Source organism: Camellia sinensis, chromosome 13, assembly GCF_055761805.1.
Source record: "Camellia sinensis isolate YWXY chromosome 13, ASM5576180v1, whole genome shotgun sequence".
In the NCBI taxonomy this organism is placed as follows: Eukaryota; Viridiplantae; Streptophyta; class Magnoliopsida; order Ericales; family Theaceae; genus Camellia; species Camellia sinensis.
The window spans coordinates 59,931,284-59,944,885 of NC_138973.1; the positions used below are offsets into that span (position 1 = coordinate 59,931,284).

Below are 13,602 nucleotides of genomic sequence, written 5' to 3' on the forward strand. Positions count from 1 at the left end.
TATAAACAGAAAACAGAAAACGTAAGTGTTACCAAACGGCACCTTAATGTTTTCATATGATTTTTGTTTTCATGCCTAACAATTTGTAAAAAATTGATAACATTTTGGTATTCATACAAAAAAAAAAAAAAAAAGAAAGTTGTTTTTAAAAAATTTCTTGAAAATTAGTTTTCAGAAACATTAATCTCAATAATTTGTGTTTTTTTAATAACAAAAGTTAAAAAATACGGCCAAAAAAAAAAAAAAAAACACAAACAAACAGAAAAAATATTAACATAACTATTGGTGAAAACAAGCAAATTATTATGAGAATTATTTTAGTAAGTATTCTATTGACACTTGCTAAGAAATTTGAAATTATTATTTTTTTTTATAAAAGTCTCGTTTTAAAATTTATTTTAAATTTTATTAATTAATATTGTTATTAGAGCACTCAACAAAATCCTTATCATACATATATATATATATATATATATATATATATATATATTATTGGAGAAATTTTAATCAGGGCCGGCCCTGAGATTTGTGGGGCCTAAGGCTCCCTGTGAAAATGGGGCCCCTTGAATATTTTTTTTTTAATAAAAAATTTATGCATAAAATGATAAATATCTACAAATTTTTTATTTAAGTATACTTGAACATATAATCATTAAAATTATAAACTAAAATTTACTTTCATATATTAAGATAGGAAGAAATCAGTATAATGACTCCAAAACATTAAAAACTGGTTTTGTTGCTTTATAGTTTAGCAATATCCAGCTTACAATTAACCCAAAGATCACTTAAATACTACTCTTCTTGCATTTTTAGTTGCAAAATCACTAATTAAGTTTGTATAATCTAATTTATCTACCAAATCCTTTTCAATAGACAATATAGCTAATCCATTCAATCTTTCTTGTGACATTGTTGATCGAAGGTAGGATTTGATCAATTTTAACTTTGAAAAACTTCTTTCTCCAGAGACAACGGTAACTGGAATAGTCAATAATATTCTATACGCAATCCAGGCATTTGGAAAACAACTATCCATCAATTTCAAATAATTCATCACCTCAATTGGCCTACTGATTTCTTTTGGCAAAATTTCTTTGAAGACTTTCAACTCAGAAAATAAATCTCTCCCATCAATATCCATAAGCCCATCATGTTTCAAAAAGTCTTCAAGATTAGCACAATAAGTCTTCAAGCACTATCATTGGTAGAATTTAACTTCTTCAAATCAAACAAAAACCCAAAAGTTTCATCATATATTTGAAATTGTTCAAATCTACTCTTAAGTGAAGAAAGAGCTTGATCTATTATATATATGAAATAATTAACTCTAAAGGATTCTTCAGCTGATTGTGCAACCTCTTCACTAACATTCTCATCAAAATGTTTCTTTCTACGAATGACACGCCTTTCACGAAATGTAGGCTCAATCTCCATTTCAATTGCAACTTCTTTAGCTTCAATCATGGCCTCCAAAAATCCAGTTTCTCTATACTTCTCAAGAAATGTAATGAGTCCTTTTAATTGATGTATAGCAACATCAATATGCATGTCTTTAGCTTGAAATGTCTTACTAACAGAATTAACAGCAAACAACAGATTGTGCCAAATAATCATGCCAAGCAAAAACTCAAAGTTCTCAATTTCAGATGTAACTAAGGATTCAGCTTCACACTTTGTATTGGGATCATCAGCTTCTTTTTCCAACTGAATTAAAGCATCTCTAATTTGTGGAGCTTGGTACCGTATAGCTTTAACACTTTCAATGCGACTTTCCCAACGAGTTTGTGATAATGGCTTAAGTGTGAGACCTTCCACATTGTCTTTGAAAATTTTCCACCTCTTTGTAGAAGATGAAAACAACACATATATGCGTTGTACCACTCTAAAGAAATAGATAGCTTTGGAACAAGAGGTAGCCATATCACAAAGGGCAAGATTAAGACTATGACACCCACATGGCGTGTAGAATGCTCTTGGATTTATTTCAAGTACTCTTTTTTGTACACCTTTGTGTCTCCCTTTCATGTTAGAGCCATTATCATATCCTTGCCCTCTTATATCACCAATATCAAGCTGGAGTGTGTGCAATGCCTCTCTAAGTACATTAAAAAGTCCCAACCCCGATGTATCATCCACTTTCAAAAATTCTAAAAAGAATTCTTCTACCTTTACCGGACTGGTTGAAACATCTACACATCTTATCACAAGAGACATTTGTTCTTCATGACTAACATCTGGAGTACAATCAAGAATAATTGAAAAATATTTCGCTTCTTTGATTCTTGCCACAATCGTACTCTTGATCTCACTCGCTAACATCTGTATCAATTCATTTTGGATTTTGTGGCCAAGATAATGGTAATGAATTTCACTCCTTTGAATACGTTGAATGTGCTCTTGCATTACTGGATCAAATTTAGCAAGCATTTCAATTAAGCTTAAAAAGATTCCATTTCTTTCTTGATAAATCTTCTCATTGTCTCCACGAAAAGCTAAATTATTTTTAGCAATTGAGATCACAATAGAAATTATCCTTAGTAACACTTGTCTCCAGTGTTCCCTCTCTTTGTTGATTTGTTCTTGAACACTTCTATCAATTGTTTCATTCTTCTTCAATCTACTTTCCAACTCAACCCATTTGCTCATGCAAATAAAGTGCTCATTACTAGTTTCATGACTTCTAAGCCTGTTGCCCATATTCTTCCAATCTTTCAATCCATCAGTAGCCAAATGAACATTGTTCCCATCTTGCTTAAACAACTTGCAACAAAAGCAAAACACTTTGTCTGAAGCATCTGAATATACTAGCCACTTTCTATCCTGCTTCTCTCCATTTTGTAACTGTCGCATGTAAAATGTAGAAGAAAAATGCCTATCTTTGTCATCTAGGGGAAAATTCACACCATTACCTCTTATGGGACCTCTTTCAACTAGTAAATCCCTTAAATTTTGATCAATCTTGTCCCAATTACTAGGGTCATAAATGTTTAGAGGTCCACATTCAACATTCACATCTTCACTTTCATTAGATTCTACGTTCCCCAAATCTTCATTCTCATTCTCATTCATATGTTCACTAGGTTGTTCAATCACCAAATCATCATGCTCATTATTACTCACACAATGAGTAGGCTCTTCAATTACCAAATCTTCATCATCATTGTCATTTGAACCCAAAATATCTACTTGTTTCTTGGTACCAAAATATTTATCAAGTGCTCCCGATTGAGATTGAATTAATTGTTCTAGTTTCATCCTCTTCTTTCTCTTTTCATTTCCAGAACTATACTTCCTAGGAAACATGGCTATAATCACAAACACTTCAATCCACAAATCACAAACACTTCAAATCAATCCACAAATCACAAACACTTCAATCCACAAATCACAATCCACTGATCTGATAGCAAATAAATTATAAAAAATAATTTAATGAAACAAAATTAGGGCAAACAAATTATTCAATTAAAACTGATAAATACCTAGGTAAAAAAATTAGGGCTAAATTATTTATTCCACTAAAATCTAATGGATAAAGAAGGTAATAAAAAAATTATGGCAAATTTATTATTCCACTAATTGATAGAGAAAGAATATAAAAAAAAAAAATTAGGGTAAAATTATTTATTCCACTAAAATCTAATGGATAAAGAAGGTAATAAAAAAATTATGGCAAATTTATTATTCCACTAATTGGTAGAGAAAGAATATAAAAAAAAAAAAATTAGGGCAACTTTATTTTATAAAATCTGATAGTGAGAGAAAGGACTTACACGAGAGAGTCTGTGACAGAGTGAATGTGAATCGCCGGGAGGAGGAGTGTGTGAAAGAGGAAGAATGAGATGAGTCTATGCTTTCATCTGCGTCTGCTTGCCTTCAACTTCAAGAGAGAGACTAATTCACTTCGTTACAGAGATTGAAAAGCCAACTTCGTTTCATCACTGCACACTGCTATATGCTATTGTGTATTATATTTGTATGTGTGGTTTGGGTTGAGTTGGGCCAAACACATTTTGGGCCCCTTTAAATATATTTTCAGTTATGGGGCCCTTTAAAGCCTCCAAAGTTATTTTCATTGTCCCACACCACATAAATTTTGGATTGGGCCAAACACATTTTCAGTTTTAGTTTTAGTTTTTTTTTTATTTATATATTTTTATTTTAATAAATATGGACCAAACACATTTATAAATAAATATGGACTAAATTATACATGGGCCTAATAAAACATTTGGGACCCTTTAAATTGATCTTAAAAAAAAAAAAAAAAAAATTAAACCTATAACAATTTTTTAAATTTGGGGGCCCTATTTTTGGGCCCAAAAATGAGGCCTAAGGCACAGGCCTTACCTGCCTATAGGCAGGGCCGGCCCTGATTTTAATATGCACACTTCCTATCATATGCACCTTTGAATTATGTCATTTTCTTTTTTAGTTGTGATTTTATTTTAGTTATAACTTATAAAATTTTTGATTATATTTTATATATTATTTGGTTATGATTTTTCTTTTCTTTTTTAATTATAACTTAAAATTTATAAAATTATATATATATTTTTAATTATGAGATATATATACACTTCTTTTTATATGTTTGGTGATTTGAGTTGCCCTCGTTTACAATATGCATGAAAACTTATGACTAGTTTGATTTGACTTCAAAAGATAAAAGAAATGGAAAAATGCGAGAAAAAGTACGATAATAATTTTACGTTGACGAGACAGAAATGTACACAATAATTTTAGAGGGGATTTAAAAAGTTGGTTAAATTTTTTTTTTTTTTTTGGATTTTTTAAATTTTTTTGTTCTTTGGTTTGAGTGCTTTAATAACAATGTGTTTGGTTTGAATTTTTTGCATTAAATTTTTTGACCGTATTTTTTTGTTTTTAGTGAATATTTTTTAAATTTTACACATTTTTTTTTATTTTTTTAGATGCACTTTACTTAGATGTATCTAAAAAGTAAAAAATTTGTGAAAAAATATTTTAAAAAATTAATAAATACATAAAAATATAAAAAATATACTGAATTCTTGTATTTTTAGTATTTAGTGAATTTTTAAAAGATTTTTTTTATAATTTTTTTTTTTACTTTTTAGGTGTATTTATGTTAGGTGCGTCTAAAAAGTAAAAAAATTGCTTAAAATATTAAAAAAATTCAGTTAAAACAAAAAAACACAGAAAATAAGAAAGTAAAATTTTTTGAAAAGTGAAAACAAGCAAGATGTGATTCAAAATAAATTAAAAGTTAAAAATTAGCTTTTTTTTTTTTTTTTTGGCTTCACAAATGACCCCTTAGGCAAATATATGTGCATATAATATTCTCTCTCCCCGATAAAGGAAAATTTAAAAAATGATATAAAAATTAATCAGTATGTTTAGTTTCAATTTTTTGAATTTAATTTTTTTAAAATTGAGTTATTTATTTTTCATAATTTTTTTTGTTTTTAGTAAATATTTTTTAATTTTTAAGTAATTTTTTTACTTTTTTAGATGTATCGTACTTAGATTTATCTAAATAACAAAATATTTGTGAAAAAATATTTTAAAAAATTAATAAATAAAAAATACGAAAAATGTATTACATTTTCATTTTTTAAAATATTTTTTTTGGTATTTAGTGTATTTTTTAAAGTTTTTTTTCATAAATATTATACTTTTTAAGTGTATTTATGTTATGTGTATCTAAAAATTAAAAAAATTGCTTAAAATATTAAAAAATTCATTGAAAACATTAAAATACGGAAAATAAAAAAGTAGAATTTTCTGAATATTGTTTTCTGAAAACCAAAACTAAACAATGTGAGATAATTTTTAAATAATTGGAAATAAAATAGTGGGAATGGCACAATGGGTTATTTATGAAATAATTATGGGATAAAAAAACCCTTGTGTTTGATTTGGCTAAAATAGTATTATGTGATAAAAAAGTAAATTTTCTTAAAAAATCTCAGAACAGTGCAACGATCATTTTACCGTTAACAAAAGGTCCAATATGATATTTTTCACTAAAACACAAAAGTTCAAAAGGGAACACTAAATTTTCTCCATAACAAAGAAAATAATTTTTTGATAATTGTTAAACGCATCAATGTTTAAAAAATATATTTAAAATAAACTAAAAAAGTAATTTTTAAATCCAACTTCAATTAAATCTGATAAGATATTTTGATATGTCAAAATATATATATATATATATATATATATTAATGGGGAAATTACACTGAAAAATCCCCCCTAACCCTAGTCCCCCCACCTCTGCACCTCATAGCAAACCCTAGCTGGAGAGAAATTCCTCTGGTACGCATCCCACAGTGGGTTCAGCAACCAGTTGTCTAAGTTCAAGTATGCCATTTTGATGGCCGCAATACTCAATCGAACCCTAATTGTCCCTCCGATGCTGGATCACCACGCCGTTGTTCTCGGTAGTTGCCCTAAATTTAGGGTTTTAAGTCCCAACTAGCTTCGTTTTGCTGTCTGGAACCACAAGATTGAGCTCATTCAGAGTCGCATGCAAGTAATTTGAGCTCATATAAATGTATATATGTATACATTCTTTATATATAAAACTTTGTATAGATGTGAATTGTTCAGTTTCTCAAGATTGATTGTGGGTCTAATTAAGTCGTGTTAATTTTTTGTAACTTCACATCTAAATTTTTTGGCAATTTGACGAATGAGGAAAATAGGTTGAATTTGGAAACATTTATTATGGGAGTGTTGGCTTTTTGGCTTTTCGAAGGGTATTTTTGTGAATGTGAGCGTGCCAGCAAGGATCAATCAGTCCTTACAGAAATTGTGATTGCCAACCAATTATCAGACGATTGTGTTTTAGTTCTTTTCAGCCTCAATGAAGAGGACTTTTACTGGTGGCTTGACTTAGGAGAAGTTAATAAAAATAACAGTAATATGAAGAACAATTGAAGTATTTCATAAAAATGAACACTTACAATGGTCCGAACTCAGCCTCGGAGAGGTTTATAACAGCAATCTACTTGAATCTACTTGAAGCTACTCCTATGAATCGAAGTGCAGTGCGGGTATTTAAAGTGCAGGTATTTAAAGAACATGTATTTAAAGACTGGAAATGTAAAAGACTGGAAAAGAAAATATATGAAGTAAATGACTGATTTGTATGATCTGAGTCCGTTCTCTTTTTCTGGGGGCTGCCCTGCTATTTATACTCGTCAGTGATGACCTTCGAACTGCACTTCGAACCGTCGAACTGCTCCTCCATGATCGCTGATCATGCTTCCTTACAAGTAGCTCCATTACGCCATTACTGGCAGTTGAGCTTCCCTCTTGTACTTGAATTTGAATATGAGTAACCGTTGAAAATATGTCATCTTGCATCCCGTTATTGATCTAGTGTTACTCAGATCATGTGAGGACCAATATTTATTGCCACGTGTACGATCAGGATTAAAGGCTTGAATAACCTTCCTTTATTACCCTTACTCTGCCACGTGTCGAACTGTAACTGGCTTTTACAAAATATGTAGCCAACATTACCCCCCGCACTAATATACCCAATACTTGGTGATATTAGTGGATTACAGTTTTCCCGCGCCTCTAGATCGTGTATGGAGTCCAAATTCTGGAAATACAACCGTCATCCATTTGGTGATCATTTGCATTAACTCGTTGAACATCCCAATACTTTAGTATTCAATCAGGCTATGGCTGCATCAACTTCCCTTACTACTGATCAAGCATATGAAGAGCCTTTGAGTGATGTTATTCCTCCTCGAAAGAATCTCCACGCATTCATTAGCCACCTTTACCCGCCCTTCTCTATTCAGGTAATGGAGGCTTTTGCAGATTATAAACCTTTGGACTACGAACACATTGCCTTTAATCCCTTGGTTTACAAACTTACAGACACAAAGAGTTCTTCCCCTAAGCTCCCTTTGTATTTTGACCGAACTACTCTCAAGCCTTTGCTTCGACAAGTTGCAAATATGGACTTAGGGAACTCTTCTTCACAGACCTCTGCATGGGATGAAACTGTAACCTCTTCACCCTCTGGGGCTTCTGGCTGGACAAGCTGGTCAACTCCTGAGACTTATGATTTAAGGGAGCGAATCAATCACCATTTTGTTGAGTTCACTGACCCCTTGGAGTTTCCCTCCTACGCTTGAAGCTCAGTGGTCTACCCTTACGTGCCCATTGACCTTCGACGTAGCTTGGAAGAGACTCTACTTGTGGCTTGGTATACTTCTTCCATGCCTACAAAGATAATGCACCCTGCCCGGCATCCAGAAGAAGCACAAGGGTATACCCCTTCATTCTTAGCCAAGAAGGCGAAGATTTGTTCTTCTGATTGGCTTGATTACATTAATGCCTTTGTTCCTTCTGCTCCCGTGCCATCTCCCATAATAGAGGCATCCACACCCTCTTCTGCATCTTCTGAGATAGAAACATCTACTCCCTCCCCTTTGTCTTCTGAAGCAGAGCCATCTACTCTCTTCCCATCTTCCGAAGCAGGATCATCTTCTCCTTCTCCTTCTCCCATTCTTTCTTGGACAGAGAAACTAAGACTTGCCCTTCCAATGGACAAAGTTTTTCCACCTTACCAACCTCCGTCACCCCCTTCTCCAGCCGAGCGAAAGCAAGCTCAACTTTTGCTCGCGGCTTTCTCCCACCTGCCCTTCAATGTTCTTGAGGATGACATTCCTCTTAAGAACTTTCAATGGGCTTGTGATGTTTTGACTAGGGGTCATGTCCTCAACCCTCTTGCCCAAGCAGAGCTTCATTTGTTTTTGGACCAACTCCCAGTGCTCCTCTACTGGCATCAGAATTCTAAGATCACCACCCAAAATCTGGATCAACTTTTATCTCTCCGAATTCATGCCCAGTATGAAGCAGAAAATTTCATCGAAGAGTTCGATGACTTCAAGAATAAAGATTCTGCGTACTGGGACGATTTGGTTATAGATGAATCGGAACAAAAATCGAGGGAAGAGGCTTTCGAAACCAAGGCTGAAGAACTCTATTATGAAGTGAGAGCTCATCAGCTTATGCAACCAACTTTAGAAGAGATAGAAGAAATAATAAAGAAAGAACAGAAATTTATTGACCATTGCTGGACAAAATTTCATGACCTCGTTATTTATTCTATTCCTTATTTTTATGAACTTGAATTTGTACCCAGATAGGGTCACTTAATGTAATCGTCTTGGCTTTAATATAAACAAAGTCTTTCTGTACTTAACACTGTTTGACTCTGTTTCCTTTTATCTTTAACAGCTAACTCGTAACTTCGAATTTGAACAATCTCATCCTTCGAATCAATTGTTTAATGAAGTACTAAAAGAACCAATCATGTCTTTTTCCAATTCATGGAGTAAAATTGACAATTCTGGCAGATATTATTTTAGTACTTCGATTTCAATGACTTTACTCTTCAACACTAACTGTAACCAATATATGGTCATGGTTGATAAAGCCAATCAATTTTAAACTGATCTCTTTTGGCTTCGAAGGGCAACCTATGGCAATTCCTTCTTGCTCATATAGAAACCAATGATTGGTCTTGGATGTTTCGAACAGTGCCCCTCTTCCTTAAAGAGTCCTAGGGTTTGCTTCGAATGTTGTCATTTTGACTGATAACCTTCAAACAGGTCTTTAGATTTTTTGAAGTAGACCAATACTTTGAGCATTCAAGCATTTTTAAGCATGTAGTATGCTCCGAACAGCGTTTCTCATACTCAGAGAATACTAGGTTTTGCTCCGAAGGTCGTTACTTTGATTTATAACCCCTAAACAGACCCATAATCAAGCAATTTAGCACCTTTAAGCATATACTAGGCTTCGAAGCCGACTTATGTATTTCGAAGCCGTTGCTATTTGATTTTTTGACGCCAAGATCTTGTTTTCGAAGCCAAATATTTCATTTCGAAGCTGGCCCCAATCCCCGGAATAAGCTTTTCCCTCCAAAACTATCAATATTGGAAGAAATTCCTCGCATTCGTACTTTTAGTACTTAACGACTTACGGGGTATAATTTCGGACACAAAGGTTTTAAAACCCTCTCGTTTCGTGTTCCGAAATCTCTTGCCTTTTACAAACCCTTCTCTCTACTGGTTCTTCTGATCTTCTTTGCTCTTCTTTTGCTTACTACCAATGGATCCCTCCTCTCTAAAAGTACTTGCTGGCGACCATATCAGTCCTACCATGGCTTTGAAATATTGTATCGATGAAGAAATCAGCAAGCTGACATCTGGTGAGTCAAGTAACATCGATGGTCGTCTTTTCGTTCCTCGCCACAGCAACAAACAGGAGTACGTCCTAGGTCCTATCTTCCGGGAGGTTCCTGTTCAACTCCCAGCTCTGTACCCTCGTTTGGAAGACCATTTCCTTCTCTACGAAGGAAGGCTTGATTGGGGAAATTGGAGGGTAAACCGTCCTCATCGTTACTGGCCGACATTGAGGACTGAATGGGAGGAATGGTATGACAGAGTGGTGCCTGCGAGAGAAGATGACCTGCAAGAGCTTTATATCCTCGATGCCCTTCGACTTTCCAGGTTCATTATTCCTGAAGACCCCTTTTTGATTCCTACTGCCTTATGTTTTTGGAATATGGCTTTCAATTTCTTCCAGTTTCGGTGCGGTATGATGGCCCCCACCGTTCTTGATATTTGCCATCTCCTAGGGCTTTCACCCCATGGTTCTCCTTTTACTCCTAACTATCCAGACTTTCCTGTCAAATTTTCTCTTCCAGCCCTAAGCTCTTCTTATAGTGACTTCGTAAAGGCTGAAAATAAGAGAGAAGGTCCTGTGCGGGACAGAGAATTCTTCTCCTTCATATTATACTGGTTATGCAAATTCCTCTTTTGCACCTCATCTCAGAGGATTATGCCTGAGTTTGCTCCACTTGCGAAGGCACTCGTCTTGAAGAAACATATCGCTCTTGCTCCTTATCTTCTAGGTCATGTCTACAGAACCTGCTCCCAATTTTGCGAAAAACCCCTCGATGCTAACCAAGGAGGTCCCCTCTGGGTGCTCCAACTCTGGCTCTTTGCTTATTTCACTGACCTACATCCCAAGTGTTTAGGATTCCTTGTTCAGGATCCTAGTACTTACGGGGAAAAATATGCCAGGATTGCCCTTTACCCTGCTTCCTTTGCTTATTACTTTACCTTCTTTTATCAACTTCCTATCTCTCCATCTGCTTCCTTCTTTTGTCCTTTCGAAGCCAATAGAGGGCCAACCTGGCTACAATCTTTTCTGGCTGATAAGGAATGTTCCACTTCTCCCCACAAAGATATGTGGGCCTCTATATTATTACCAAGGGAGCTGTTCATTGGCACTCTGAACCCTCGAGCCTATAAATGCATATCTGAGGTATACTGCCCTTCTCAATTTGCAAGGCAATTTGGGCTCTCTCAAGGGATACCTGTTCCTCTTTGCAGTCTTTCAAATGTCCATCTCACTGCCAGGGATTTGAGAATACCCAAATCCAAGCCAGAGACAGCAGTACTCAGACTGCTGAAGGAATTGAATGAATTCCAATTTATCCCCTTTCGCCTCTTTGGCTCAGTTTTAAAAAGGTTTAAGAACTGGTGGACAGCCAATATGGAAGTGCGCCTCTCTGCACACCCTCATGACTTGTTGGTGGGGTTGGGATTGCCTTCGAAGGATAAGTCAACAACAGCCCAGAACACTTCTCCCCCTCCTGAAGTTGTCACCACCACTCCTGCCACTTTACCCCTTCTAGCCAGGGTTACTAGAGCTGCTTCGAAGAAGGGTGAGTATCTTCAAGTTCTTCTCCTCCCCTTTTATTTCTGAATCTTTTGTTGGTTTCCTTATACTCACGCTTTTGGTGTAGGGTCTCCACAAGAAGAGTCTCCCAAGAGAGCCGAGACTTTAGCTATTCTCAAGAAGAAACAACAACAAAAAACAAAAAGGAGACTAGTCCTTCCTCCTGAAGTACCTGAATCTCTTGAAGAAGAAAGAGAGGTTGAGCCAGAGAAGGAAGTGCCCTTACAAAGAACAAAGAGACAAAAGGTAGCTGTATCTTCATCTGATGCCATTGAAAATCCTGTTAGCGAGGCAACCACCATAATAGCGGAGAAAGAACTTATCTCTGGATAGTCTGAACCCCGATCTGAAGAAGGGGAGGTTGGAAAAGAATTGGTTGTATCTCTGCCAAGGGAGAAGAGAAAGAAAATGACTGTTCCTGTCACTGACCATGTTGAGGACTCTACTCATAAAGCAGCCGCCAAGGCAGTCGAACAAGAACATTCCAAGGCAATCGTTGTATTTGAGAGGGCCAAGAAAAGATGGCAAGAGCAAAGAGAGGAAGCTGCTACTGCCGATGCAACACAAGGGGAAATGGTAAGAAGGCAGCAGACTGCTGGACATTACTCTCTCCGCAGTTCTCCCATCAGTACTAGCGCCTCTGGAACAAGTAATTTCTTTCATACCTCTGCTGTTTTTTACTTTGTCAGCTTGTGGTATTGAAGTTTAACATTGTTCTGCATTTCTTCCTTTTGCAGCGACAACTACTGCACTCACCTTTCCAATGAGACCTTCCTCAATTTCGGTTGAGGTTGACCAAATGCAGAATGTCAGGGTTGTTCGAGTCGTACTTCCACTTCCAAAGCCTATATTTGTCGTACCTTCTTTAAACTCCAGTATTCCTGCATCTCTTTTTCTTGGATTAAAGCCATACCTCCCTTTTTTGGCTCGTGACCTACCTCAGTCTACTTTTCCCTCGAGCCTTGCTCTTTCTCCGTCCTTTATAGAAACTCCAACTGCTACTCCATTCCCAATGGCAGTTGATTCTTCCACAGAAGACACTGGTAGCCCTTCAATTCATGGTTCATCACCAATGCCCACTTCCAGCCCCTCTTCTCTTGATTTGCTGGTGGCCAAGACTGTAACGACCCAGAACCGTATACCATGATTACCAGTAATTAATTATGTGTTTATGCGAATTAATTGAAGAATAACTGTTTGAATTAGAAGAATATCTGTTGAGATGAGAATTTGGGACTGAAATTGATGACCGTAATGGGTTCAGAAAACGAAATTGCGCACGCCTATGTGATACCGGGAATTATTAGAACCATTTGGGAAAATAAATTGAGGACTGAATTTCGTCTGAATCGCTAAGTCATGTTTGGCTCAAGATTATGGCACAATTCTAGTTTTTGTGTGATATATCTATACATAGATAAGGATGTTGACTCTTTGACTCAAAAAGAAGAAAAGAAAAATCTAGAAAGAGAGAGAGAGAGAGAGAGGAGAATTCGTGAGAAAAGGGAAAGAAGAAGAGAAAAGGGGTTAAGCTCAAATCTTCTCCAAACTAAGTGGTTAAGGTAAGATTTCCATGAAATTGATTTGTTGATTCGTGGTATTTAGCATGTTGAACACAAGATCATGGCTTTAAAATGGTATGATTTATGGTTAATTGGCATTTTTGAAGGAAACCTCCATGGATGTTTCAAAATGAAGCTTTTATGCTCAAGTTTATGATTTTCTAGCTTACTCAAAGATTTGATCTTCTATTGTTCCATATGGGTTTTGATTTGAAGTTTTGATGTTGATTTAAGATGGGTTTTAAGTATTTTGGGTCTTGGATTTCATAAATGT

The 13,602-nt window shown here is 35.2% G+C and overlaps 1 protein-coding gene and 1 pseudogene across 2 annotated transcripts; one reads left to right on the forward strand and one right to left on the reverse strand.

Annotated features, from left to right (window-relative positions):
- Positions 1 to 658: 658 nt before the first annotated feature.
- On the reverse strand, positions 659 to 4,372 carry LOC114321841 (uncharacterized; annotated as a pseudogene). The gene has a single exon (XR_014347985.1). The product of XR_014347985.1 is annotated as an uncharacterized LOC114321841 (transcript).
- Positions 4,373 to 11,858: 7,486 nt separating this feature from the next.
- On the forward strand, positions 11,859 to 12,913 carry LOC145805425 (uncharacterized). The gene is made up of 2 exons (XM_082900558.1): positions 11,859 to 12,415; positions 12,504 to 12,913. Exons 1-2 carry the CDS (start codon positions 12,175 to 12,177, stop codon positions 12,911 to 12,913), a joined length of 651 nt encoding a protein of 216 aa, XP_082756684.1. The 5' UTR covers positions 11,859 to 12,174.
- The last annotated feature ends 689 nt before the right edge of the window (positions 12,914 to 13,602 follow it).